The following is a 27,462-nucleotide window of genomic DNA, read 5'->3' as shown; positions in this document are numbered from 1 at the left end:
TCCAAGCACCGATACAGTATCGTGTATCAGTCCTCAGAAAATACCCGAGGGCATCAGTATGACTGCAGCTCGAGTCAAAAAACTCGATTCCTAGTCAATTTTGTGAGGAGTTTGAGTACTGATCACGTGAAAGTCGGCAGTCGACGTTCTTCTCGGATTCAGCAACATTTATTGGAATTACAGGACTAGTGCTACTGATTTAGCATGCGATGGGGCTCATCTAGGTTTACTACAAGGGAAACTTTGTTTGCATTTGGGCACACACGAGCTAATAGAGTTATTTAATTATCGACATAATTAACTGAATCAGACACAATTAAGAATGCGTCTTAAGAAGAAGCGTTTGATTGCAGTCTTTTCCGCAGAAGTTCAAATTGATCAGAATTGTAATTGATGCAGGATATGAATTAATAATTGCAAGATATTTAGCAAATTGACTAATTAAACTGCGGAAAACGTTTTAAAGACTGAGAATAGTCTTCGGTGTCATGTTAGCTCAGTTATATTTGTTATAAAATTATAAATAATGGTATTACTAAGTTAATTTTCCAACGCAATGACATTAGGTCCGATGAAACCTAGAATGGATTCGAAATCTCTGTTATTCAACGACGACAAGGTCTTGCAAGAGAGAGAGAGAGAGAGAGAGAGGGAAACGAGAGATAGATGCAGAAGAGAATTTCGGCACACTCATGAATCTTTGTGCCAACTGAACTCACCTCTTCTCTGGATAGGGGTTCCGTATTTCCCCATTTCATTTCCAACTGCTGAAGGGCTTTCAACACCAGCCGGAGGTCGATAGAGTCCCTGTGTACCTCCGAGTTGGCGGTCCCTCGCCTCCGGCCCCCGCCCGCACCTCCCCCTCGGCCTCTTCTCCTCGTACCCGCCCCACCCACGCCGCCTCGGCGACTGCCTCCCCTTCGCGGCCTCGGCTTGGGACTTCTCCTGAAAACCAAACAAGCTACTTGGAGTCAATTGACTTATGACCCCCATTATCACGTTTAATTCGGCGATTGTAATGCCTCGATGACCGGAGCCTTTTCGCTGCGTTAACAGGAGATCGTATCGTCTGACACTCAGTACGTACAGGCTTACTAGATCGGCGAACGGCTATGCCATTCTGAGGTGGGATGAGAGCCCAGCGACAATAATAATAACTGACGAGCGTGACACGCAGCTAACTGAATCGTCCTTATAATTTTAATGAAGTCCATTACCGTGAATTGTCAACTCCAGATTTATCAATCAAATCAGACTAGATATGTAATATGTGACCGCTGGTATCACATTTGAGAAAACAACGATACATTGGATTGTTTTCGAGAGTAGGTTTTTTCCTAGGACAATCCGGAAACATAATTGCAGTGATTGGGATGAATTCAATGGAGGCGTGCCTGCAAAAGCTCCTGAACTGGTGAAATTCTGCGATTAGGAGTTTTGTATGTTCCAATTTGTGATTTTAATCCAACCAACAGAGCAATTCAGGCGCACACCTTGCCAAAGATGTATTAACAACGAGAAGAATGGATATCGTGAAAGGGGAAAATGAAAACATTCCAGATCAATCCCCTAAAGAACGATATTAAATGGACATCCTGAACGAATGAGAAATTGGTTAACAAAAATGGGCCATAGTGCCTGCATAGCCACTGCCAGTCCATCTTGGCTCCAATGAGCTGAGGGTTCACGGGATCGTTTTGCGCATAGAGCGAGGCAACACTAATGTTTCGATTCCTAAAAAAATTGCAAATGATATAAAACTAAATTGGACTTCGTAATCCCAGGAGGACACGAACCACCAGTGGCGTCCAGCGAACAAAAGGTATGTATTTAAGCAACATAAAATAATGTATGTAAAGTAAGTGTATAAAATATTTTCGGGTTACTTCCGTGGATTTCAGGACAATGCATTCTATCTATAATGCGGCCATAATAGAAGAAATTGCTTCCATGGCTGAAGCATATCAAACCGTGAACTCATTCAGGGAAACTATTTATGAAACTTGGATTTGAACCCGCATACTCAAGAAATTAGAGCTTATTACCGACTAAATGAATCAGATTGAAGTCATCATCATTAAGCTTGTTAAGTAAAAGCGTTTGGCTGGTCTTTGCCGCCGGAGTTTAAATGAAATTGAATGAATATAATCCATATCAATGATGCTGAATTTGAATGACTGGTTGTATGAATCAGTATGAATCAAAGTTGTTTAATTAAAACAGGCAACCTTTTAGAGACTGCAAGTGGTCATTGGTACCATATTAACTTCATTATCATATTTAATTCAAAGTAACAAACCTGACGACAACATCGATCTCAATTTGACACATCTAATGTCCAACCGCATGGCCCAGATGAACAACTTACTACAGACACTGACTGGCCGAAGTGGATCATAGCCTTCTTGTTATTTTACAGAAAACCTAGAGCTCCATTGGCAATTCACTGCCCTGAAAGTACACCTGAGCTCTTGATTAAAAATAGAATGGGAAGCGCTCGAAAAATGGAGTAGAGAGTAGCGTTTATAAAGATTTTTCAAAATTTTGAAACGCATGGGATGATGTTGCCTTTATTGACTATCGGTGATCTTTTTAAGTCAATCCCTTTCAACATATCAGTTTCAAAGAGGCCTAATAGTGAGTGGGCGGTAAATACCCTAGGAGATATTCATGTGCGATCAGATAATTAGGTACCCAGGTACCCTCGTGATTCCCAAACCCCTTACCTCCCGGAGGGCATTCCGGGCCCGTGCTGCTGGTTGTGGGCGTGCAGCGAAGTGGCACCTCCTCTTACGCTGTTGTGTGGCAGCTTTCTGGCGGGCCTGTCCTGAAGGGACGAATGCGGCGCAGCCCGGCGCACTGGCGTGGTCGCGGGGGCCATGGCGAGCCGGCAGAGGGCATGCCATCGGCCTGCCATTCTTTGCAATTCCGACACGTCACCTTGAATGGCATGCTGGTGCAAGATGGCTTGGGCGACGGGTGGAAGCTCGCCTCCCCATTCACACGGTGGTCCCTGTCGTCAAATGAATAGGGAGGCACCAAATTGAAGGAGCAACCCCTTCGGATATAAGGGCTACGCCACAACGTGGCAGCCATCTTCAACAAAAGTCAATTTCTTTACGCCAAGTAGGTATTTGATATAAAAATCGTCCTCCACTTTGATGCAGACGACTGCAAGAATTTAAAATATCATTGAAATAAGGAGAAATTTAGAAGGACACTTGGATCAATTCGTGTTTTATTTCCACAAATTTCCTTTATTGGGTTTTGCGTGCATGGACGTAAAAGGTTTACAGATAAAAACAAGGGCAGTTTTTGTTAGATCCATTTGAGCCCGAGGATAGTTTTTTTTAATTTGCAAGGACTAGGGTAAATGGTAATACTGGGAATAGTATGGGGGAGGTAGGGGAGCATCCGCTCAAAATAATAAAACGATTTATTGACTTATGAAGAGCTTTTTTCGAATACAGTCTGTCTGTCTATGCCCCATTTTCCACGAGTTCAAACCAGCCTCCGAGTCACAGTCACGAGCGTTCTTGTAGTTTTCAAATGTTATTGGTACCCCCAGAAATAATATAACATAATTATTTCTAAAGATCGCTAAAGGGATTGGCGTTATCACAATGTTCGTAATTCACTATATTCTATTTGGATAAATAATCATTTAAATTAATGAAAAATGTAGCGTGACATCTTTTTGCTGTAATAGTGTTGCTAAGAAATCTAGGCTTAGTAGTGTTTAATTTCGTGAAATTGAGGAAATACACGTGCATAATAGAAATCTGTTTTCATATTACCATAATATTTTCACTTATTTTCAAATGTAAAAGGAAAATGAAGATCTAAATTTAAGTTGCCTGAGGGGATTTTTCCAGATTTAGGCTTTAGAGCATTCTGGCTGTTTGAGCACATAATGTTCGAATAAAAAAAATACGGCAACCAACCCGAAGATTGACATTCAGATGAGGGCATAGTTCGCCTAAAACACGTTCTAAGCCCTATCTGGTAAGTGAAATTCACGCATTAAGAGTTGAGGGGCCAGTTCCTTTCTCTGAACCGTGGTTTTCCATTAAGATCCGGAACATTTAAAAATCACTGAGCTAGTGTAAAACTGAGGGTGCTCATAGGTGTCAACCAGAGTATGGATTAGGAAACCAAATTGCACATTACATATAGAGGAAAAAAATCATGTTTTGGTGATCAAATAGTTAGTATACCACTTCTGGGTTTTCCGAATGTTCCTAGAAACGCTAATATAATTGAAAATTACCTTTAAGGTAGTTCAGCCGTGTTAACTCTGGGTAAGAATTAGGAGCGAGACAGTTTGATTTAGTTTATCGTGTTGGAACAAGAAAGCTTTCAATGCTATGCTCATTTTTAAGACTTACCCTATGAATACGCAGCTGATGTGACAGTAGAAGGTGCGTCAGCGTCGCCTGGCGCCTGGACTGGGCCCAGTGGTCGTCCTCCTCCTCTGACGTCCCCCTATCCTCGCGCGTGGACAGCCAAAGTCGGAGCCGGATGCGGCCCTGGACGGATGAACGGCACGTCCTCGCTTCTAGCTCGTACCAGCGCTCCAGTCCCGTCGATGGAATGTCCTGCGACGCAAACAGGGGGGAGGAAGAGGCAAAGATCACTTTCACTTCGCCTCCGTGGGCAGTAGTTACATCGCAAAATATGAGGCGAATGACTCCGTATGTTTTAGGCCAATGTGTAAGTAGAATGATTTCAATTGTCACTCCAATTAAGAAAGGAGAATGTTTTAAAATGAAGTCATCATCATCACAGATCATCAATCTAAAAATAAGAACTGGCTTTTAGCAGCTCTCCTGTTCCCTCCCAATCTCTTTATTCGCTTACAACTTACAAAAAATAAAATTATATATGTGTGTGTGTGTGTATATATATATATATATATATATATATATATATATATATATATATATATATATATATTCAATGAATTAATATTATGAATCAGAGTAAAAAATACATGAGGATCTTCTTCGCATATTTCAGTCCGTTTAACGCTTACAGTTGTCCAGATTTGAATAAGTATAATAAATGGTTTCTCCTGGAAAGTCTCATCCTTTTTTTGACTTTTGGGAATTAAAAAGGGGAATCTAAAGTCGAACGAAGGAAGCAATTGATTTGCCAAGGGCTCGTTTCTAAAAGTTACAAATCAGTCCACAAGTCTCGGTACATTGCACAAACGGGGTCTGCTGATGGAAATATATGGTGCAGCACTTGTTAGTTTCCTAAACTACACACTCGAAAGTGAACACAAAAGTGAATTTGTGACTAAAATTATTCATTTTGAAAATAAAGGTCAATGCTTTGGAGCAGTTAGAAATTTTGAAATGTGTCCGTTGAAAAGATGAACTTGCCAACGAAATTTTGTATCCCTCCCACTCCCCACTCTTAGACCTACCACTCTTCCAAGCCAAAAAGATGTAATTCTCTTTTCTTCCCAGCTAAATTGTAATCTTTTTACCCCTACAACTTCTCTCTCTGGCCAACCCCCCTCCCCCTTTGATCAGAAGGTGTATATGCCAAGTTTGCTTCTATGAGGACCACCTGATGATGACGTTCAACGTCGAAACCAGGGTCGTGTTTTTTTTAAAATAAAGTGTGTGGAATTAAAAAGTAAATTATTCCATTTCATTTCAATACACAGTATGCTAATTGTAAAGCTTTAAATTTCATTTAAGATTATTTAGAAGACTTGTAAATAAACCTGTAGCTTTGAATAACGAGCTTCAGGTAAGGTAATTTCATCACATTGTTTTGTAAGTCATTCCTAAAGGAGTATTTTTACTGTAATTCATCTTTATTCGGGGAAATATTTGATTTTTTTTAAGTTTTCCCATACCAAGATATTTGAGACATCTCAGTTCCAATCCAAATGACTGCAGAAAACATTTTCAGAAATATAATTCACTTCAGTTGTTAAAATAATAGTTTAAACTTTAAAATTTACTTCAATGTAAAAGTTATCTCGAAGTTGGGATTCATGAATTTACTGTCATTATTATTAATAGGTAATCTACCACTTAAGATAGGTTTTGGATGGACACAACGAACAAATAAATATTTTGTTTTTACTAACAAAAAACAACTCTACATCCTACTCTAAAAAAAGCCCCTCTTCATTTCTGTGTACTTCCCACATTTATCACGCTCAGCATCCCTATCCTATTCATCCTCCTTCCTCGTTTGCCTAACATTATCCTCTCTATCTTAGTCTTCAACATCCAACTCCCGAGCATTATGCTTTGCATCCATTTTTTCTATTTCCTAATTATTTCTCCCAATAACCCCCTATCCTCTTCCACCACACCCAGCACCTCCTTATTTGTTTTCCTTTCTGCCCACTCAACCTTCTCCATTCTTCTCCACATCCATATTTTAAAAGACTCCAATCTACTCTATCATCCAGCTTCAGTGACCACGTTTCCGTGCCGCACATACCTGTAGCTACGCTCCATATCAAAGTTTCAACGAGTCTTTTCTTGACATCCTTATACAATGTCCCTGTCATCAACTCCCTCCTTCTTGTGAAAGCCTCTTTGCCCAGCGCAGTTATTCTCCTTACCAGTGCTGGCCTAAAATACGTCCGAATTCGAATAACCGAATCGACGCTAACCGTCAAATTTGAATTGTTAATGATTACTTTGAATTCGGCTAAACACTTCTTATTGTAAAGGTAATATTATTACGATTAAATGCGATGTAACTACTAGAACTACTGCTTGGACGACCTCTACGTTCTTGAGTAACTCTGATTAGGTCGTCTGGGCTCCCGTACTTATTGATTTGTTTTTCTTTATTGCTACGAATTGAGCATAAAGAAGTAATAAGTGAAAAAATTGAGGAATCCCAAAATATTCGACCCCTGGTTAGCACTTATAGCGTGGAAAATAAATAGCTGGAAAAGCTTTTGCTGTCATGAAATGTCATAATGTGATTCTTTTCAATTTATTTCTCCTACGCCCCTTGAATCTTTGTTGATGTTATCGCTGTGCTTATTCTAGGCGCAAATGTAAGCAAGTTATGTTGACAATGCATTTTCCAGCCAGCAAAGTTTTGATTCGTTTATCCTTTCACAGTGTTTGACAGGTGACGCTGTTTCTCCAGCGCCATCTTCAAGGATAGTTAACCTTATGGAGATAGTTTAACGAGAATAGGCGGCCGGATTATCACAAAAACCACAATTTTTCAGGGAGCCGGCCGCACGCTCAGTAGGAGGAGGCGCGGGAGGAAGGGTAAGGGGACGACGTTGGCATAATGTCGCCCTTAACGGAAGGAGGTAAAAGGGTCACCAAAGCTTAGCGTCCCCTCCGAAGGAAAGGGACGTGCCTTACTTCTAAGAGCTCCTCACAAAACACCCTAGAAAAGCGCGGTTCTGGCCCAGTTTGAATAATTAACCACCTCGGTTCCCTTAGACCCTAGATTAAGCACCCTTTCCTCTAGGCACTCATCCCCTCCATTACGGAAATTAATTATAAAATCGGGGCAGGCATCTTTCGAAACAGCAATTCCTTGAAAAGCGATCCCAGAACGCCAATATATGATAAAATATAGGACGAACATTTAAGCCATGGAAAAGATGGAAAATATGACTAAGTGGTAAAATAAAAAACATTTAGAACAATCTATTATTCATCGCACTGAAAATATGAATTCATCAAACCGAAAGTTGTACAGTGATAAATATATCAATAACACGTCATCTTCGGCTTCCTTTTGACGTTTCCAGAATAAAAATTTAAATGGGGAATGCTCCTCGCATTCAAAATGTATTTCTGATTTAGAATTTAGAAAATGTCATTTGCATGTCATTCCTTTGTTCTGGTATGAGTGAGCGATAAAAATGCAAATTTGGTTTCCTCGGTCCTCTCCAGGAGGAATATTGCATTTCCAGTGCTCCATCGCGATGTACTTGGATATATACGCGACATTACATTTTATGAAAGCTTTCTACTCAACTGAGCTCAATATTTTCTCCTTCTCCGTACTTTGAATGCAGGAGAAGATGTATGAATAGCCTCTTGAGCGGGCGGTGTGATGCTTGAGGAGGGGAAGGGGGAGAGGAGAACAAGGGCACGGGAGCCTGGTCCAGGAAGTCTTGAAGCTCGTGGAACAAAGTCTCGCGGGGTGGAATCTCATCCTTTCCCTTCGGGCACCGTGTACATTGCACCCAATACCAAGTCTTTATCTGAAACCTCAAAACATGGGAGTGAAGTGCTTGGCCTCATAGAATCTGTATGCTGATTGCTGCCGCGTTTGAAACGAAGGTCAGAATTAATGCAAAACATCACACACTTGCTTTAGTTTTAGTTTTGGCTCCAAAAAGGCGCGTTTCTCACAAATCAGAATATTCTCCCCCAAGAATTTCAGGCGGTATATTTCATAAAAATATAATCATTCCCATCATGCCCTCAGCCAAAATTCGCAGAAAAGAAAAGGAAACATTCTGTGACTCTTCTTTTGACGATTATTTATTAGGCGCTGTCTTTAAATAATAAAAAGCTTCAAGATAAAGGTTCAACAGTACAGAAAAGTGTACGCATTTTCGTGAAAACTTGAGATACATATATTCGCGGTTAAAAAGGAGGCTTTGCATGCATTTTAATTTTATTCTAAATTTCTATTTCCTTCCTTCGTATTTTCAACTAATTTCCTACAATTTACATCATGAAATTAATAAAAAGTAATTCTTTAAATTCATAATGAGTATTTTCTAGAAAAGGAAAACTGTTAATTGCTGTGTGATCGTTGGAAGAAAGAATTCAAGTCAATTCAGCTACCCTTTCGAAATGCGTCAAATATATGTTTTGGCATCCTTCATTTTTTTAAGGTCACCATTGACCAGATAAAAAGAATTGTGCCATTGTAACGTGCGGTCTTGCTTCCGTCGTATACTCTTGAAGTATCTGATTCGATTCACCTTCTCTTCATCCCAGATGATCTATTTAAGTTCCCTCGACCCTCCCGCAAAAAAAAGCATCCCCATGCTAGCATACTCTTGGGGGATGGACAGGATTTGCAACGTCATTTCATGAAATTAACGGTTTCCCTTACATCTGACAGTCCTTGTCGAGGACTTGGTTTCTCCACTCGTATGCTGTCATCGTTCAGAGGCGGGTCGTCATCGAGCATGGTCGGTCGGCGAGGAGGCTCTTTGGAAGGGAGGGTAAGGGAGGATAAAAGTAGAGAGAGTAGGCTGCTCCCGAGACGACGGATGCAATTACGGTCGTTTCGGGAAGGCTGGCGAAAGCATAAGAGCGAGGAGTCCGAGGGAAAGGGAGCAACGGGCTAAGGACATGGAGCAAGTGGAAAGCGAGAGGGAGAGAGGGAGGGAGGGAGTGGCTGGAAAAAAAGGCGGCTGGGATGTGGGCTGAACTTGGTCTTCATATAAGCGGGACGAAAACCACATCTCCCCTCAAAAACATTCATATTTACCCTAACGGTAACGAAATCGAACCCTCGAACTTTGATCTGAGGACAGGCTCGATTTTTAGCCTTGGCCTCTCTACTTGATGTGGATCAAATTCGCCACCAAGCATGTAGGGGTAACCATGGCTACCACAAGTAACAGTTATGGGGTTCATTCTATTTAATATTAAAGAGCTGACGACTTAGATTCATCTGCAAATAATTTTTAAGCGAAATTAAAGCACAAATTTGTAAAAACGAAATCAATTGTTTTCAATTAAGTTCTTCAATTTTCAAGCGTAAAATAATTATGAATGAGGAAACTCGATCATGAGCCTATTGCAACACGATTCCCCTCGAGGACTCATTTAACTCCCTGGAAGGCCGATTTGGATAACAGAGTTTTGTAATACATGGGCCACCCTCAGGATTCGCAGCTTACATAGTCAATCACACGCAGAATTCGTGAAAACTCCTACACGGGCGAAAGGGTATAAGGGGTTTGATTCCTTTATTCCTTTCCATGGGTCGTATCGTGAGCAAAGATATTATAGCCTGATGTTACAGCATGCAATTAGACGGAGAAAACATTGTGCTAGAAGTTGATAGAAAGTTAAATGTATAGGAAATCAAGCCATCAATCTCCAGCTATTATCAGTCTCTATCCAGGAAAGGAGGGTACTGATGTTGCTACGGATCGATGGGGGAAGAAAGATGAAGCTGGACATCCTACGATATAACCCCGGTTTCCCATCCTAAATTTCTAATAATTTCAGTGTAACGAACCTTCAAAATTTTCCCCTCGCCATATTTCAATCGATCCCAATCTCCCCGAAATGGAATTCTCTGTATGCACAATGGCCTGTCTAAATAAGGGATTTTAATTTACACGTAAATCAAGATTTAGCGCAAAAATGTTATTCTTGGCAGAAGGGAAGAGCATGAGTGTTTTAATTGTCAACATTTTTTTGGAATTTCAAATTTTAACAGAGAAAAAGCTTAATTAAAATGGGGCCTCTCTCCAAATTAGAATTGCTTTTGAATTTTTTGATTCGAACGGTAGTAGTTATTCGTCTGGATTTTACGACTGAGCTGATGTATTCCTGCGAGTTCCAATCATTGACCGTTATCACTGGATTCCGCGTGTATGTACTGTGTGGAAATGGAAGCCAAATATCAGAAATGACAGGTCGTGCAATCAAAATGAAAGTGTATTCCGTCAGATATTTATAGTAGATATGTTTTGGTGGGATGTAGAAATTACGGACGGAAGTACAGAAATAATTTAATTTGGGGACTGTCATGTGTGATCAGCGAAGTTTATTACAGCAACCACTATTCGACTGAATAGCGCATAAGGGTGTAATGAACACTACAGGTTTATCTTGGCAAAATTTTAGTCAGAATTCATCTGGGTCACCAATGATCTCACTCGTCACGAGTTATTATTATCAAAGCTGCTTATAATGATCGTAACATCATGTAATCTCCATCGAAATAAATTCATCCATCGGTACGGTCGAGAAACGGTGAAAATTTGAACGATATAGTGATCGCTCGATCATGGCGTGGATTATCCTGGGCGACAGCTTTGGTAACACTTCCGTCGCTATGTGACACAGCACTTCACGACCTCGTCGTTTTAAGCGCACCATGATTTTAACTAAAATAAATACATGTGTATGTGGGTAAACCTAAAGCCAGTGAAGCAGAAAAATAATGCATTTTCACTTCAAAATAGCTGTACTAAATTGAATTTGCATAGATTTTCTTTTTTTCATACGCAATGGTTCCTGAGGAGGCATTTAACAGATGACTGCACGATGAAATTGGAGCTGCACACATAAAATTTTTCCAGTTATATGCGATACATAAATGTAAAAAATGACAATGCTGTGAAAAAATGTGATGCATATTGAAAAATTCTCTACTTAGATAGCAATGGTACATGGAAATGCCCCGTCAAAAACAGTTATTAAATGAATGCCGATTTGGTGGATTCTTGAATTGACTAATTTTCACGTTCCATCAACGAAAATCAATAATGAGCCGAAACCAAATTACCAAATAAATAATCAAAAAAAGTCCGTTCCTCAATAATTAAAAAATGCGATAGACATGACATCATCTTATCAATACTCTACCAATGGCCAACGAGGGATTATCGATCAAACAGTGAACGACCAGGAAAAGGTTGGTAGTCTCGGGAATGGGAAGAAGCTACGCTTCGTAGAGAAGACCCAGTCGGGAGAAGGGCCTATTAGATGGTAGCGGAGATGTCTCACCTGCAAAGGTATATTGACACAGCCGAGGAAATCGTCTTGTCCCCCGCCGCCGCCCAGTCGGGCGCTCTGTGCTATCTGCTTGAAGAACCTTCCGAGGCCCTTCACGCCCCGGACTTCGTTCAACTTGCTGACGGCCTCCAACACGGAAGACTCGTCATCATGGTCCCTGGAAGAGAGAGAGTGGGGGCATTTAGGTTCGTTCGGTTCCCCCTCTGCATGTTTCGACCATTTCCATTTTTTCGACGGGTTCCACATAAAAACGGCGTGCAACTTAATTCATTTATAAAATCTCCGAATCGGAAGTATAGAATTGGATTCATTAAAATTTCAAGAGTGACGAGTAAATTCCGAAATTATACAAAATTATTTCATAATATTAATTTAAATTTTCTACCTAAAATTTCATACTTATTTAAACTGATGGCGTGAATGAACGAAACCCATCCCTCTTTTTCCCTGCTCTTGGAATTATTATTTCCACGATATCATTAAATATTTCTGTGAATATACCAGATCATTTTATGAATAAATAGATTAATATCTTTCACCTTGCTGTTCGAATATGAACATAAACAGTAAATACCTACGGAATCGCTAAGGAAATTACGCCTCGGGTTAAGCAGGGGCACATACAAACATGCAAGCACATACATTGGAACAAGCACATACATTTTTTCTTCACAAATATTCAGTAATTATTTAAGTTTCATAAAAAAATAATTGACTACTAAAAACAGGGGTCTAAATCCCAGATGACACATAAAAGGTGTTTTTATGCTGAAAAATAGGAAACAAGTGTTGAAAAACTGAGAGGAATGCTGTTAAATATGGGGAAACTGAGTGAAAATTAAGCGGATCTTTTTTAAGAGAAAATGCCATTGAAAATCGGAATTCATGGAAATGTGAAAATTTTTTTCCTTAGAAATACTGAGAGAGAGATACGATAAAATGAAATGGGCAGGTGAACTGTTCGGAGAGGATAGAAGGAAAAGGTTGTGAATCTACGACTGCCGTTTATGGCAGAATGAAAAAACCGAGGCCGGCGTGAATTGAATTTACATCACTATTCTCCGTTCGAAGGCGCCATTTCTCGTTGGTGATTTTCGGAATGTAAATCATCGAATAAACATGAAGACTGTAACCATGAGATATCACCAAGTTCATTGATTTCAACGCAAAGTAAGACGGAAGAATTTATATATAAACTAATAAACTAAGTAACGTTTTTCGAAGAGAGTGATTATGTATCATTATACTCAATCATGCATTAAATAAAATTTTATTCGTTAGCTCCTGCTTTCAGTTAGAGACCTAGGCTTTCATTTCGATTTCGTTATGGCCATCCAAATAAAACCAGATGATTTATCGATTGCTTAGGATTTTATGTGGCGGTAGAAATTCCAAACTATCCAATGCGAAGCGTAATGCGTTGAAAAGTTAACCAGAAGATAAAAGATTTAAGGTGTGGATATGTATTGTAATTTTTCGAATATACATCGTGATATTAGCTCAGCCGCCGAAGAACCTAGGTATATATTCCATAATTGTATCCGGGATGAAAAGTACAGAATAACTAGCTCGGTTCTAATGTTTTTTAATAATATCGGAATGCCTTTGCGGTTAGACTATTTTGCCGACAAACTAAATTAGTATATGTGACCAAATTATTAAGAGATTTTCGCGAGAAAATACAGATAATTATTACGAACATTTCAAAGAATACGTTTGCAATACATGATTTCAGATTTTCGGCAACGAAATAACTTTTAGCTAAAGGTAGCCGAGTCGTAAAGAATGTGAAGGGAAATAGGTTATGGGTGCAATACGTGGTGACGGACCAAGTCGCCAATTACCAAAGACAGAATCATTTAAACTAATTCAATGTAAATAATATTGGGGTTTTAAAATAAAAATGCACCACAATATCTATGTGTCACTCAATATGCAACATCAATTATCAAAAACATTCGCAAGATACATGGGCGAATACGAGAGGGGTACATGCGAATTCGAAGATACATATATGCGAGCACTTCTAACTTCACATAAATATATAATTCTATGGCTGTCTTATGATTGCGAAGCATACTTCGCTCGACTTCAGGCAGGCTTATAGGAGTTTTCCTTCGCGGATGAGAAAGTTCGACGTTACTTCCTGCTGACGATCGGATCATCTGAGTGCGGGAGGATATTAAAGTCACGAGGAAGAAGGAAAATGGGGGGAAGGAGAGAAATCGAAGAGATGAGTGAAACAGATAATGGAGAAGCAGGTACCAATGTGCTATGGCAAATGATAGATTTGATAGCACAAGGGAAATTGCGAATAAGAAAAAATGCCGTTTGCCTCGGTCCGGAGGTTTAGTCCGTTTCTTTCTTGACTGGGAATGACTAGATAGCCAGAGAATGGGAGTATAGTTATACAGTTCTGGGGTAAGAGAGAAACGTAAGTTCCTTTACATGATAAAGAATCAACAAGAAAAAAGATAAAGAAATCAACTGTGGGATTGGGAAACATTGGAACGGATTTAATAAAAGGGCAGTAGAAGTACATGTGGCTATTGAGCATATTGAAAGAAGTATCCTTCCATTTTTTAAGGAATAATTTAATTTTGAAAATGTCGAGGTAAAGTGTATTAAAATTAAACTTACCAGATATCTAAGTGAAGGATGTCACTCGCAACGTCGTCGATATCACTGAAACAAAAAAATGAAATGTACAGCTTTAATGAGGTAAATAATATGGGCTCGTTGTTTACGAAATATAATGAACAAAACCCTTTAGTTTAAAATCATATTCATATATTGAAATCCAAAATCTCATATAAATTAGTTTAAAATACGGCACTGAATTAGTAAAAGTAAATTTATATTAAATATCACCTAAGCATAAAACTAAAATATGAAGCAAAAATAAATTATGTTTATAATTAAAAAAGTTATTTAGTATACCGTTGGAAAATAATTTTTAATGTCAAAGAGTGCTCACAGAAATGCATTAATCAATGTTACTACAGATGCAATTCTTTTGATGTTGACACTTATTACCAACTATAAGCCTATGTTCAGAAATTTGTTGCTTACAATATTATAATATGGCTCAAAGAATAAAATTCGTGGGGTGATTAATTTCCATCAGGAACTCCGAATGAGAGAAGTGAAAAATGGAGTTGAATAAGCATAAGAACTAGGTAAACTGGAAATAAATTTTCTTATTTCTAGTATTTGAAAGAATTATATTATTTCTAGGATTTGAAAAAGGCGAACTATTTTATTGACAGCAAATTTTACTAATAGTTCGATATCAATATGTAATGAGGGAAATGTGTTGGAAAAGGTAAGTTTATTCTCAAAAAGCCTTTTCTATTAGTGAGTAAATTGCATTCTATTATACCATGAGGTCGGAAGGTAAACTCACCTTTGGCGAGATTTTGAGGTGAAAAGAAAGACTTAGGCAGATGAAATAATTAATAATTTTATTATAAGCAAGTAACAATAATTAAAAAATTACATATTCATTCCATTTAACTGAATTAGTTAAATTGAATTAGTTATTGCAATTATTCGAGTCGTCATAATAGAATACCCGCTCCTCCTAAATTATTACAACGCCTTTTCCCCTCGAGTTCCCGGTTTCGATGCAGCTCGTATGTCCCGCTCTGAGGCACAGACTCTAAAAAAACAGTCGAACGTCAGTAGAGGCTCAGCAGGGGCAAGGAAGACAGAGTAACCAGACTTCTGTACCCACCGGGACACGGATGCGTCGAAGCTCGGTGTGGGGAGAGGCGCCCAATGACCCAAATTCGACATTGCTAGTCGAAACATTGACCCGAGGGGATGAAGGCGTGAGGAATAAAGGGAGCGCGGGCTGGACGTCGACGACTGCTACGATAAACTCAATTTCGGATCTCCGTCAAGGGGATCGGAAGCGATAGCGTAAGACTTGGTGACTTTCCCGCTTCACACTACATTCGCGACAAACTGTCGACTCACGCACGACTTTTATCGACTGTGTGACATCGTCATCACATTCGGTCGATGGCTTCGGAGGGGAGGGAAGTGGCGGGGCGGAGGAGAAATGTGGAGGGTTCATGACGGGGAGCGTGTTTCTCGTCCGTGTGGGCGTGGATACTCTGGAGGAACGAGGGAAGAGATTCGCCTCAATTTCCGGTGGGTGAATCACTCTGTTAAATTCTGATCCTACTCTCCTCCTCCTATCCTTCGTCCCGCTGGCACTGGCACACTCGCCCCCCCCCCTCCCCCCGCGATCGGCAACTGCTGCCCGCCTTGCGCCCAGGAACTCCGAGCATGTAGAGGGAGGGAGGGGGTTGGAAGGTGAAAGGATGAAGATGCGGAATAGAGGGGGGGGGGAAATATTGTTTTGTGAAGTCGCACGCGAAGCCAATTGCGTCGCTTCCACTCCGCCGCTCAATTACTCGGATTGCGTTGTAATTGAATTTCCGCGAGAGGAATGGCAACGCGGGGATGAGGAAAGGGAAGAAACGCAGTGGTCGAAGGCTAGGGTGGGGGTAGAGAGGGAGCAATTGAGGAGGGGAGGAACTGAAGGGGAAGTGATTACGAACCCCGTTGCGAGCTGCTTCGAGTCTAACCAAAACTATGAGGTTGTCATACACATCAACCATTAAACAACCTAAATAATTTGTTGACAGCTGATGCCAAAAGAAACCAACAAAAGGTATTTTAAGTGGAACCAAGTCAGTATCGGGAACTTGGTATTCCATTAGATATAGTTCTGAGCTATTGCTGGAAGGTCCGCGTTCTATTCCGGCTGACACATCAGGGTTCTTCCTAAGCTTCACTGAAACTGTTGATTGCTCGGGTGATAGATCTTCCTAGGAAAATACAGGCGACACTGGGAAAGGGACTGGCCGCCATTATAATCCTGTTAATGAGTGAATTTAAACCTCAGTCGGGCTTAGAATTACGTAAAATCCACCCTTATCCATCAAAGCAAACTTTGAGCTATTTACTATGGTTATGTTTTGGTTGAAGGAAATCATGGTTCCCATCATTACTACAGGCTAAACGGCCAAACGTAAAAAGTTACACCGATAACGTTTATTTTCACAACGGTAATTCCTGTAAAATCTTCCACCACCATTCTAGTAAAGGTAGTCTCGGATTCAGGAGCAGATTGGTGTATTACATAAAACAAATTTTTTCCAATGACTTCATATTGGAAAAGGAAGGTGTTTTCACTGTTCCATTAAAAATAAAAACTTCTTAAATTGTAACTGAGTACCTTATTTTTTCATTAATGACTTAACGAAAAAAGCTTATATTATTTAACTTTAGCAAACAGACTTGAACTATCACAGTTGAAATTGAAGTTCACATAGTTGGAAACAGATAATTTTTGTCTTAGTTATTATGGTACATTGTATTCACTCACCCTGTGATTACCTCCCGACTATTCGGTCATGATAGCTCTACAAAATGAACCTTTACATGTCTGAAATAGACGCTTAGACTGTTCTTTTTTCTTTCAAACAGAGCAGTTGTGAGTAGATCACCTTCAGTTCACATGCTGAAGCTATCGCAGAATGTATTAAACCATTAAGCTCGAGGGAGCACTCAGGTGGTATGTCAGTGCGAGAGGAGGGAAAACGGAAAATCCTAGAGCCAGGCAGGCGGAGCCGGACAGCCTGAAACACACTTATTTCCAAGTGAACTGCGTTCAACAGTTGTTTACAGCGGGAGGGAGAGAGAGGAGGGGAACGTGTTGAGGAATGGAGGAAGGGACGTATGATGGGCTGGTTAACGGAGGGTGTTAATAGGTCGTGTGAGATGGGGATGTAGGAAATTGAGTAGATAGTGAAAGGTGTGCGGAGAGAGCAGAGGGGCGACGGGGTGCAGGGGTTGCGAGGAAATGAAAGAAATTGGGGAGAGGGGGAATGTGGGACGAAGGGGGCAGTAGGCTTGCAATAGAGTGGAAACGAGTGAGAGGTGACAGAATAAGAGCGGCAGTGGGAGGGAGGAGGAGGAGGAAGGGTGATGAAAAACGGTTTTAATTAACGGTTCCCCAAAGGTTTTAATCGTGTGAAATCGAGAATAGAGGTTCTTGCCGAACGAAGGCCTTCGCAGCAAAAGCTGATTTCGATCGGTTATCGACGAGGGAAAACGCTTCATCTGCTCTTTCGTTTTCGTTCATCAGAGGGTCGACGTCGGAAAGAAAACCCGTATTAATCAATCAAAAATCTTTAGAGAGGATCCTCATTTATTAACGCCCGGTCAGTTACCAGGATTTAAGAAGCTAAGCTAAAGATTCGCAGACTATCCACGAACGTAATGGAGATAATTCGGATTAATTTGTGGAAGATTTTTTTACGTATTATGTAGTAAATTTTTTCGTGAATTCCTCTCTGCGGTCTAGAAAAATTCTTCAGCATGTTAAAATAGCTAATAGCAGCAAATGCGAAATTCTCTTTTTAAATTAAACATTTTTGAGTACTTGCCACTACAGCTTATGGGGCACTACGGTGCGTCAGGAAAATATCTGCTTAACCTTTGACTCCTCGGTCATAAGCTGAATATGTGCCACGGCTAATTTAGGTTCATGGGCTAATTCATGAAGTTTTTAGACATTTAAGTGAATATGAGATATAATCCCAATTCCATATTAGCGAAATGAAGGGGAATGGATGACGTGTACAATGCCGAAATCTATTTCGCAAATATGCGTGTTTGAACCAAATATATGGGTGTCAAATATGGAACCCGAAGAAGCAGCATCACTTGATTCGTATTTGTATCTTATAGAGGGAATATTAGCATGGTTAGGTAAGAAATAAAGGCAGAACCTCATTCACAGTACAAGAGTAAAGACGTGAGCAACCTCCTCCCACCGACTTGATCCTGCTGCTTTGCTTTTTTCCCAAATAACCATTTGCTTATTAGAACGGAAACAACCACCTAAGTTCCCACTCAATTGGAAACCTCTTAGCAAATGTTCCTCTCAATCGGATTCAAGAATACTCTTTATGCGCTATCCCTTCAAATCTCATCCTCCTGGAATATTAATTCTCATCCTTCGAAAGGACATATAAGAATCACTTATTAAAGATTATGACAGCCATTTTATATTCGCCACCCAAGTAACCTCGTTAAAAGAAATTGAGATGTAGTAGCTTGAATCTCTATATAGTCTTATATACGAAAAAGTGGAAATTCAAGTCTTTTAACATCTCCCGATGGAAGTGAAAATGAAATTTCATTGACTCACTATTCTCCTAATAAATACATTTCTGATTCTGCACCAAGGGCCGCATTAGCCGAATTGATCGAGCGTTCGATGATAGCCGGAGGGCCAGGGGCGATTTGTTCCTTCGTAGGGCCCCAAATAAAAAACCCTAACGGTGCGATTTTCTTAAGTTTGTAGGAAACAAAATGCCAGTGCTGAACAAGGAAATGGTACCCTCTACCAAGTCAATATGTCAGTTGCACACCCTTTAGGTGTGAGTTTTTTAGTTCAGGGTGAGCTTTACGCTCACTTATCGAAATCAGGGTTCGAGTAAGTTGTAGTTGATGGCATCTCTATGATGACCGGTTAAGATACTCATTGGAAATATACTAATGAATTAAACCATTTGGCGTACCAAGTCATTGGCATATTTTCAGAATTTTAAAAATTAGACTGGTTTTTTAGATGATAAATCTTATCATCGTAAACCCAAGATAGACTACTATCATTTGTAGGGGTTTAATTGTATCTTAAACTCATATTACTTGAGTTTAGTAATGGGTTATCCAAAGTATCTAATTATCTCCAAAAAGTTTTTCCACAACAATTTCGAAAGTATCATAAAAAAGTGGATAACCTTCCTGGGCGGGTGATACTTTCTTGGTCAAAATTCCTGTGAACTATTTAATAAAATAATACTTTATAACTTTAAAGAGAAGGGAATTGATGTAAGGTAAATTAAGTAAGGATTTCAAGAAAAGGCTCGTTAAAACTGATATGGAACGCGGTTTTGTGCGGCGCGGAAACATGGTCGTTCAAGCAAGATGATATGCGCAGATTGCATATATATGCAAGATTTTATGTTGATCCCAATTATAACTGTTCAATTGATTTTTAGGAATCCTTCTTAAAAACTTATTTCTTATCCTGTCTGGTTCATGGTGTAATGTGTTCAGTGGCCTCTGATCTCTCAGGTATCGAATTCTAAAGGAATATTTTGACGTGATCTTTTCATGCCTGCAATCGTATCTTCTTTGAGTGGGCAAGGTACTTCGTCAGTTTGAAAACACCCCATATTTGGCATTTGATGCTCGTAAAATTTCTTCCTGTCAATGTTTTTCCTCTATAGAGGGACTACATATGAGAAGCATTCCCCATGTTTTAATTTTTCAGAATGTGACCGTTCCAGGCTATCAGTCTCGTATACTGGAGCTTTAGTTTCCCTAACATTAATTTTTCTCTTACAACTTTGAAGTACTTCAAATTTTTAATTCAACAGAACCTTAATTGACACGCTATAACAATGCTTAAAATGAAGACTATTCTTATCAGCTCTAATTAATCCACATTATTTTCTTAAACGATTTAGTTTCACTTCAGTAGAAATTTTAAGCATATGATTCTGTAATAAATATTCAACGCGTTAACGGAGTTATAAATTAATGACAAATGTTTATCAGCCTCAATCCATCTTCTGTAGGTTTTCATTTAAAAAATCAGTACATTTGATTTACAGTCTCATAAAATAAATCTACTTGACCTCATGTCCACTTCCCGAAGTAGAACTGAGGTAGGGGATGACTTACATAAAAAGAACGCATGCATTGACATATCTATTCGATTTTCTGATTTAACTTGGTGTGATCATTTTTCCAATATGTTTCTGCTAGTTTAAAAAAGTAAAACCATCCGTAGACTACAGCGATACGATATGGGAATTTGTTCTTCGGTCAAACTTGGGTGGAATATTAAGGTAGTTTGCTAAAATTCTCACTTCAATTCAGAGTTCTGAGGGAAGCCCGGTTGAGTGGAGGTAGGGATTCGGAAGGCGGGTGGAGCACGCGAAGCGAGGAAAGGGGTGGATAGAGGCACTGAGGAAGAGGGGAATTGAGAGGGGAGGTCGCGTGGGAGGTTCGGTGAGGGGGGATGGGATGGGCCACGGGACGGAAGTTGCTCAAGGCGAACGGAATGAGGCAGAGGGATCCTTGTATCCAAGTAACTGCAGATGCGTAAATCGATTTGCGATTGTGAAAGAGCGCACGTCTAATGGAACAGTTTGGAGGACATGCGAAGAGATAGCACGAGGGGAATGTGCGTCGTGCACTTTTTCATCCGTTTATTAGATTTTCCCTCTAAAATACTCTGAATTTCTTCCCTCATCTCTCTCACTCCCTCCATCGATGGAATCGTCGGGTTGAGCCGTGATAGACCTAGCCATTCCTGGGAAGAGTTGGTCATTTTCAAGGGGCGCAGATGTTGGTGCCTTTGCCATTGGCGTGGTACCTATCTGTATGATAAATATTTAAAGAGGTAGGGAATTGAATTTTGCGTCGTTTGCTAAAAAGTCCCCGCGATTGTTTCCGCATTCTAAATTTATCGAGAGACGACACTTATGGCTGCGGAGTTGTCAACCATTTTTCCAAAAAATGTAAAAAAACCGACTTATGCAAGATGAGCTCTACGGTAAAGATGAGTATTTACTGAGAACTCCGTATTTTGAACACTGGTTTCAAATATAAGTCCTTCCTCGGATCATGGATGGGCTACTACTCATCCAGAACCGCGTCGTTATTATTATTTATTCCCAATTGATGTTACGCATTAGGCTGACAGCTGATTATTGAGAATTCCGTTAATTGGGAAACAACGTCAAAGCTAAGCCTCACTTGGGACTATGGATTGGCCACCACTCGTCCAAAGTCATTTCATCATTCTTATTTGTTTCCATTCTTGGGAATTAGAAATGGTTGGCCAAAGAAAATTCATAAAAATATAACTCTACAACATTTAAACATTTGAATATTAGTTACTTCAGTCATCGTTACGATTACTTATATGTACTATGATTAAAAAATGTTACTGACAGTCCTTACAACCTTTGATAGGATATCTGCACACAAAGCCGGCAGAAAATCATCTGAAAATTGTGGAAAATGCATCACCATCTCAATGTACCCCCTCCAGTGCAGTTAATGTCGATTCCAGCACTCTTAACACTGCAGTTTATTATTACTGATGAATAATAAGTAATTAACCCACATGAGGGTATTATTTATTTTTCATTGGATAATATCTCAGTAGGCATCAATTATTCAAGAGTAACCACGTGGATATTACACAGAAGGAAATGGTGATCGATTTATTCTTTCAATGCCATACACGCGTCATTTGAATTTACAATAAAGTCGTTGTGCACAAAATCCGAAGTAATGAGGAAAATCAGGATTTTAGTTCGTTTTTCTCAATTTTCAGCGTTAATAAAAGGGAATTCCATCCATAATCTACGTATCTACATACGTGTCTAGATTAAGTTATGTAACTATTATGCACGTAGTTATTTAAATATTTATTATTTCCCAAATATCATCAGAAAATTGTGATCAATCACAAATCAAGAAGCAGTTATATGAATACCGTACAATGCCATTGTTTTAACCAATTGATAGTATATTCGAACTATGCGACGAATAACTTTGGAACTGTAGGATGGTAAATATATGTGAAATTACTACAATTTTAACGCATCTATCATTGTGACAGCAGATATGACCGTTTAATACTCTTAATACTTCAGTCAACCTAAAGAATTCTCATTATGTGTTAAGCATAGTTTTTAAAATCCGAGATATTTCCTTAAATAGAACAATTTTTCAATATTCTTCCCACCATTAAAAATAAAAATATGAATAAAGAAAAATCTGACAGGATTTTAAATGAATTTTTCTCTGATTGGCAAGAACTAGCATTTAATTACTACCTTGTAATCAATGAAGAAATTTTGAATGGTATTTTCCATGCTTAAATGCACTGATATAACTTTAAATGAAAATAATTATGGGCATGGAAATACATCAATATAATCTAGAAAAAGGAAAAAATCAGGTAGAATTTTAAAAGAAATTAATTACCAAGTAAAAATAAATGCCTATTTAATTTGGAAAACACCAGTATAATCGATTCTCAATATAATCAGAATTCTCGTAAATGTCATAATCAAATGACACTACTAAAATGATCCCAAAATACTCTTCCTAGATTATGGACTGCTGATTTCAGGCATTTTAATTTGCGGTGAGTCAACTCAGGGTTAAAACAGACAACTTCGAGGGTAATAAGGCACTCAAGAAATATGGAGTCTCAGATATACATTTGAAGTTGGGGGACGAAAGCCAGAATAGGTGGAACATTACAAGTATTTGGGAAGTACTTTGGAGGAAAAAGGGGGGAGTAATATTAAAGGCATTACATTTGTTAAAGAATTCTTTATAAATGTGGGGTAGTTAATGAAAATTATCTCACATGAATGTAAAGATCCAACGAAAAGGCTAATGAAAACTTTACATATGGAGCGTAGTTTTATGCGGCTCTGAAATCGTCATTGAAATAAGAGATTTCAATCATCTGAAACCCAAAAGAGATATGGATTTGGAGAAGAATGGAAAAAATAAAATGTAAAGAAAACTAAGGATGAGAGTAGGTATGTGAAGAGATGAGAGACACCAGTGGGAAAAATTCGAAGACAGGACTATTCGACTTCCTTAAAGTGGTTGCCAGATATACTGAGAGGTAATGGGATACTGAATATGGTGACTGATTCACATCTGATATGCAGTGTCAGAAGGGGATGCAGGTAAAGGGAGGTGGTGGGAGGAAAAGAATAGGCGTTTTAGATAGCATTGTAGGAAAAAGAAGCAAGCAGTAAGTAGTAGGTAAGTACAAGATATGCAGAGATACCAGAAAGTGTTATTTTAACGTGTTGCATTAAGCCTAAGGATATTTTGTCTCGCATTAGTTAGAGTAGATGGAAATCAGTGCTCACAAACCATGAGTCGAAAAACCTACCCTAGCTCGGTAGAATAATGCAAACAATGATAATATACTGGAGATAAATCGTTATCATAATATATATTGGATTTTGCGTTAAACATTTGTCAGAATAAAGTATGTGAGATAACCATGCATCATAGTCTTCGAACACGAGATCAATTAAGGCTTTCACAAAGAAACGTGCACGCTATCCGCGATTAATAATGTTAGCAATTTTGAGCTACAGAACATCGACAGAAAGTGAAATAATTTTGAATTTGAGTACCATATCCCAGGAAAAAGTTTTTAGCTCTGTTGCATATTTGTTGAGTGACTATTCTGAAATAAAAACCGCTATATTTTGCACTGAATTGTATTTTTATACGAGAATAATGTAATAAACGCCACTGAAAAACACTAACACAAAGCATAATATTTTTGAGAACAATTGTATTGATTGAAAGTCGTCCTCCACGATGTTAATGCAACAAATTTTTATTTTCACTCTTGAAGGGGACGACTTGTCTTTGAGACCTTCCTTTCCAATTGAGCTGGATTGAAAATTTTCCTTATTTACATAAATTTTTAGGATCAAATCAAGAAAATTATATCGCATAGATGCTATTTACGCAGCCACCTTGTAATTAGGCTAAATAGAATCAGCCCTGCTAGCCTCTCAGCTGTCCATGATGAGCCATTCATTACGGTTACATTGAGAAAATTTGTCGCTAATTCAACTATTTAGAACTCAAGAAATTATATTTAAAATAGGACTTAAATAGGCAACACTAAGCTATTTGCGTATTCACATTCTTGAAAGGTAGCCAATTTTCAGGAGAAAAGGAAATTCGATTCATGAAAAGGATAAATTCAGTTTCATCAGGAAGAAGAAAAATCTTGCCCTTTTCCACTTATTTATGTTTTCAATAAAATTAATTTCGATAGCTAGATAACTTTCATAGTACGAGTATACAGTTGCTTAGTCACATCTTATATGCAATATCAGATGGGAATAGGTTTGGGGGGGGGGGAGGAGGAGTAAGGGAAAGGAATCAATGCGGTAAATTCGTGCATTTCAGTATGCATACTCCTAACTTTCTGCTTCAATATCCCAAGACTTGCTCATTTTTACTCTTGAATAATTCCACCACGTCACCACCTGACACCGTATAAAACCTTCCAAATTTTATGTCCGTGGGAATAACTTTTTGCGCTAGTGAGTTCAGTCAAAAGCAATTCAACTTCAACTCCGGCATTCTTGCCACAACCAAAAATCAGCGACACCGTCCATCAATACTTACAATCGAAACTTCTCGTTCCAGCGGGGGTTGAGCGTGTGGGCCTTGACCGAAGTTGCCCGGATGAACTTGGCGGGAACGGCAGACGACGAGGAGGAGGCGTAGGGGGGCGTGGAGGACTGCCCTGCGGACGAGTAGCCAGACGTCGAGTCGGAGCGGTGTTCGACTCCCCGGCGGCTGCCACGCTCGCTGCCGCCGCGCTCCCGCTCACCGGAGCCGTGCTCGCGCCTCTTGAAGCTCAACCGGAAGCTGGAGAGGGGATAATTGGAACGGGAGGGAGAGTGGCGTTCCCCGAATTCGGGCGATGGACGCTGAGGATCTTCTGGATCCACTGCGACATCGAAAGCTTTCTTTTATTTCCGTTTTTTCGCATTTACGCCCAAAATCGTTGGAACTTTTGATGAACAGCGCCCTGAAAATCTAGTAGCGGAGGAGGAACGGGTTCCCTTAGTTTATCCTCCCCCCCACCGGGGAAGATTTATTTTTTCATGGAGTATTTATCGAATAGCGAAATCAAACAAGGGTAACGAGTACTGTGAAAATCGCTCGCAGTCAAGGGCGAAGAAATATCGGCGGATGGAAATGGGGAATAAATTGCGAAAACGGATTTGAAAAACAATCGTCGGCCATAATTTTGCTTAAGAACAGTGGATTAAGGCTGTTTGCTAGTAATAAGTCACATTATTTCAGCCTTCTTCTGAGGAAAGAGTTACATTTTTTTTAATGATCATTAACTGAGCGCGGTAGTTGATAGACATATTAATGCAGGGAGTACGAATTGATGTTAATTACCTGCCATGCCTTTGGTCCTACAGGTATATGTAGGAATTAAATTGAATTTTATCTAGTTATAATTTTTATGGCATTGATGATGGCCATTGAAAATTGAAAACATTGTACATTGAAAAATTCTCTCACTTTTTTGATCAAATGAAAAATTAACTCTTTTACATCCAATATTGCCTATGACATCATAAATAAGTTAGTGTTAAAAGATAAAACAAATGAAATAGACTGGGGAAGTGTTGAATTCAGAGAATATTGCCCTATATAATGTAAAAGTCAGCTGTAAAAATATGAAATACAGTGGCGCGATAGTTTATGGCTGTATGTAAACATCTTATTCTGCCTCATAAATATTTTTTTGTTTCCTTGTTAAATGGTTTTGTTTACTTATCCACATTTCATTCCAACGTTTTTACTCCTTTTTTCACCAAGCGAAATTGTGTAATGATACCTACATTGTTGGGCTCATTAGCTCAAGGATGGCTTCGATCAGTTGTTTACTTAAGGCCTCACGTAAAGCTATGTAAAAGAGTAAAAAATAAGTTACTCGGAGGGAGTAACTCCGAGGAGAGTTACTCGGTGGGCTCCTTCATCCCTGATCTCCTTACCTGTGGTGCTTCCTCAGCTTCTCGTGGGGTGAATCCCCGCCTCCTGAGCCGCCACCCCTCCGCTCCTCACTGTCTGCCGACTCCAGAGGCGTCCTCGGCGATCCGGGTGGCGTGTCTCGGTGCATGGAGCCACTACCGGACCCTGACATCCCCATACCGACGCCAATGTTGTTCCCGCCCGGCTGAATACCCAGCATGCAATATGGGTCGCTGAACCCTGTCCCCGTCAGAAAGGATGCATTAGCGGAGATCGGAATAATTTCGGTGCTCCTCCCAAACATGCTTGAATCCATATTTTGCTCCAAATGTTGGGATTGCCAGCTGGTCTATAAACGATAATCGTTTCACTTAACAGCATGAAGAATAGAAGAGGAATGAGATGTGGAAATGTATGAAATGCTGTTTTCATTGATTTTAATTGACCAGTTCAATTAAATAAATGCTTGAATGCAGAAAAATAATTTTAATAAGTATGTCGGAATTGAATACTCAGTATATGAAGGTTCACATAATTATGTTTAGTTGCTCACGGGAGGTTGATTTTAATTTTATGACATTCAAATATAGAAAGCTGGCAATCCATGCATGGTGTCTCCAGTATTAATGTGGGGGTGAGAAGATATGACGAGAGATCTATGACGGCATTCATGCGTTGATTGAAGTAAATAGAGATTTTAATAATCTAGATTTTATATGTGCTAGCCTTTGATTATCTATATCTAAGCTCGTTTCTTCGTTCGATAGAAGTTTGTATTTACCTGTTTACAAGCTGCAGGGGGGTACGGTTGTGCTGAAAAGGATAGTTTTTTTGAAATCCAACGGGAAAATATTTTCAATTTAACCATTTCCTCCACTGATGTATGAGTATTCATGAAGTTTAGTGAGAATGGCATAATTAAATGCGATGCAAGAAACGTAAACTTTGCTGACTAGAACGAAACTTGTCGTCTGTTAATGCTTATCAGGGGACTTAAAAATGAATAAATGTACTTATAACCTATATAAGTACAAAACTAAAATCTACACATACTAACTTAAATGCC

General features: G+C 39.3%; 1 protein-coding gene across 1 annotated transcript in view; it reads right to left on the bottom strand.

The window, feature by feature from the left end:
- The window catches only part of unc-13-4A (BAI1 associated protein 3), a 166,504-nt gene that overhangs the window by 36,186 nt on the left and 102,856 nt on the right, over positions 1-27,462 (bottom strand). The window contains exons 6-12 of the mRNA XM_071595945.1: positions 26,420-26,636; positions 25,029-25,274; positions 14,373-14,417; positions 11,724-11,889; positions 4,389-4,598; positions 2,727-3,013; positions 720-945 (exon numbers count right to left, since the gene is read on the bottom strand). Coding sequence (XP_071452046.1) covers positions 720-945; positions 2,727-3,013; positions 4,389-4,598; positions 11,724-11,889; positions 14,373-14,417; positions 25,029-25,274; positions 26,420-26,636 — 1,397 coding nt within the window. The remainder of the gene's footprint in view (positions 1-719; positions 946-2,726; positions 3,014-4,388; positions 4,599-11,723; positions 11,890-14,372; positions 14,418-25,028; positions 25,275-26,419; positions 26,637-27,462) is intronic.

The sequence above is a fragment of the Hetaerina americana genome, unplaced genomic scaffold (assembly GCF_022747635.1).
Source record: "Hetaerina americana unplaced genomic scaffold, ioHetAmer1.1.p SCAF_1, whole genome shotgun sequence".
NCBI classification, from domain to species: Eukaryota; Metazoa; Arthropoda; class Insecta; order Odonata; family Calopterygidae; genus Hetaerina; species Hetaerina americana.
This window is presented reverse-complemented; position numbering and strand designations above follow the sequence as displayed.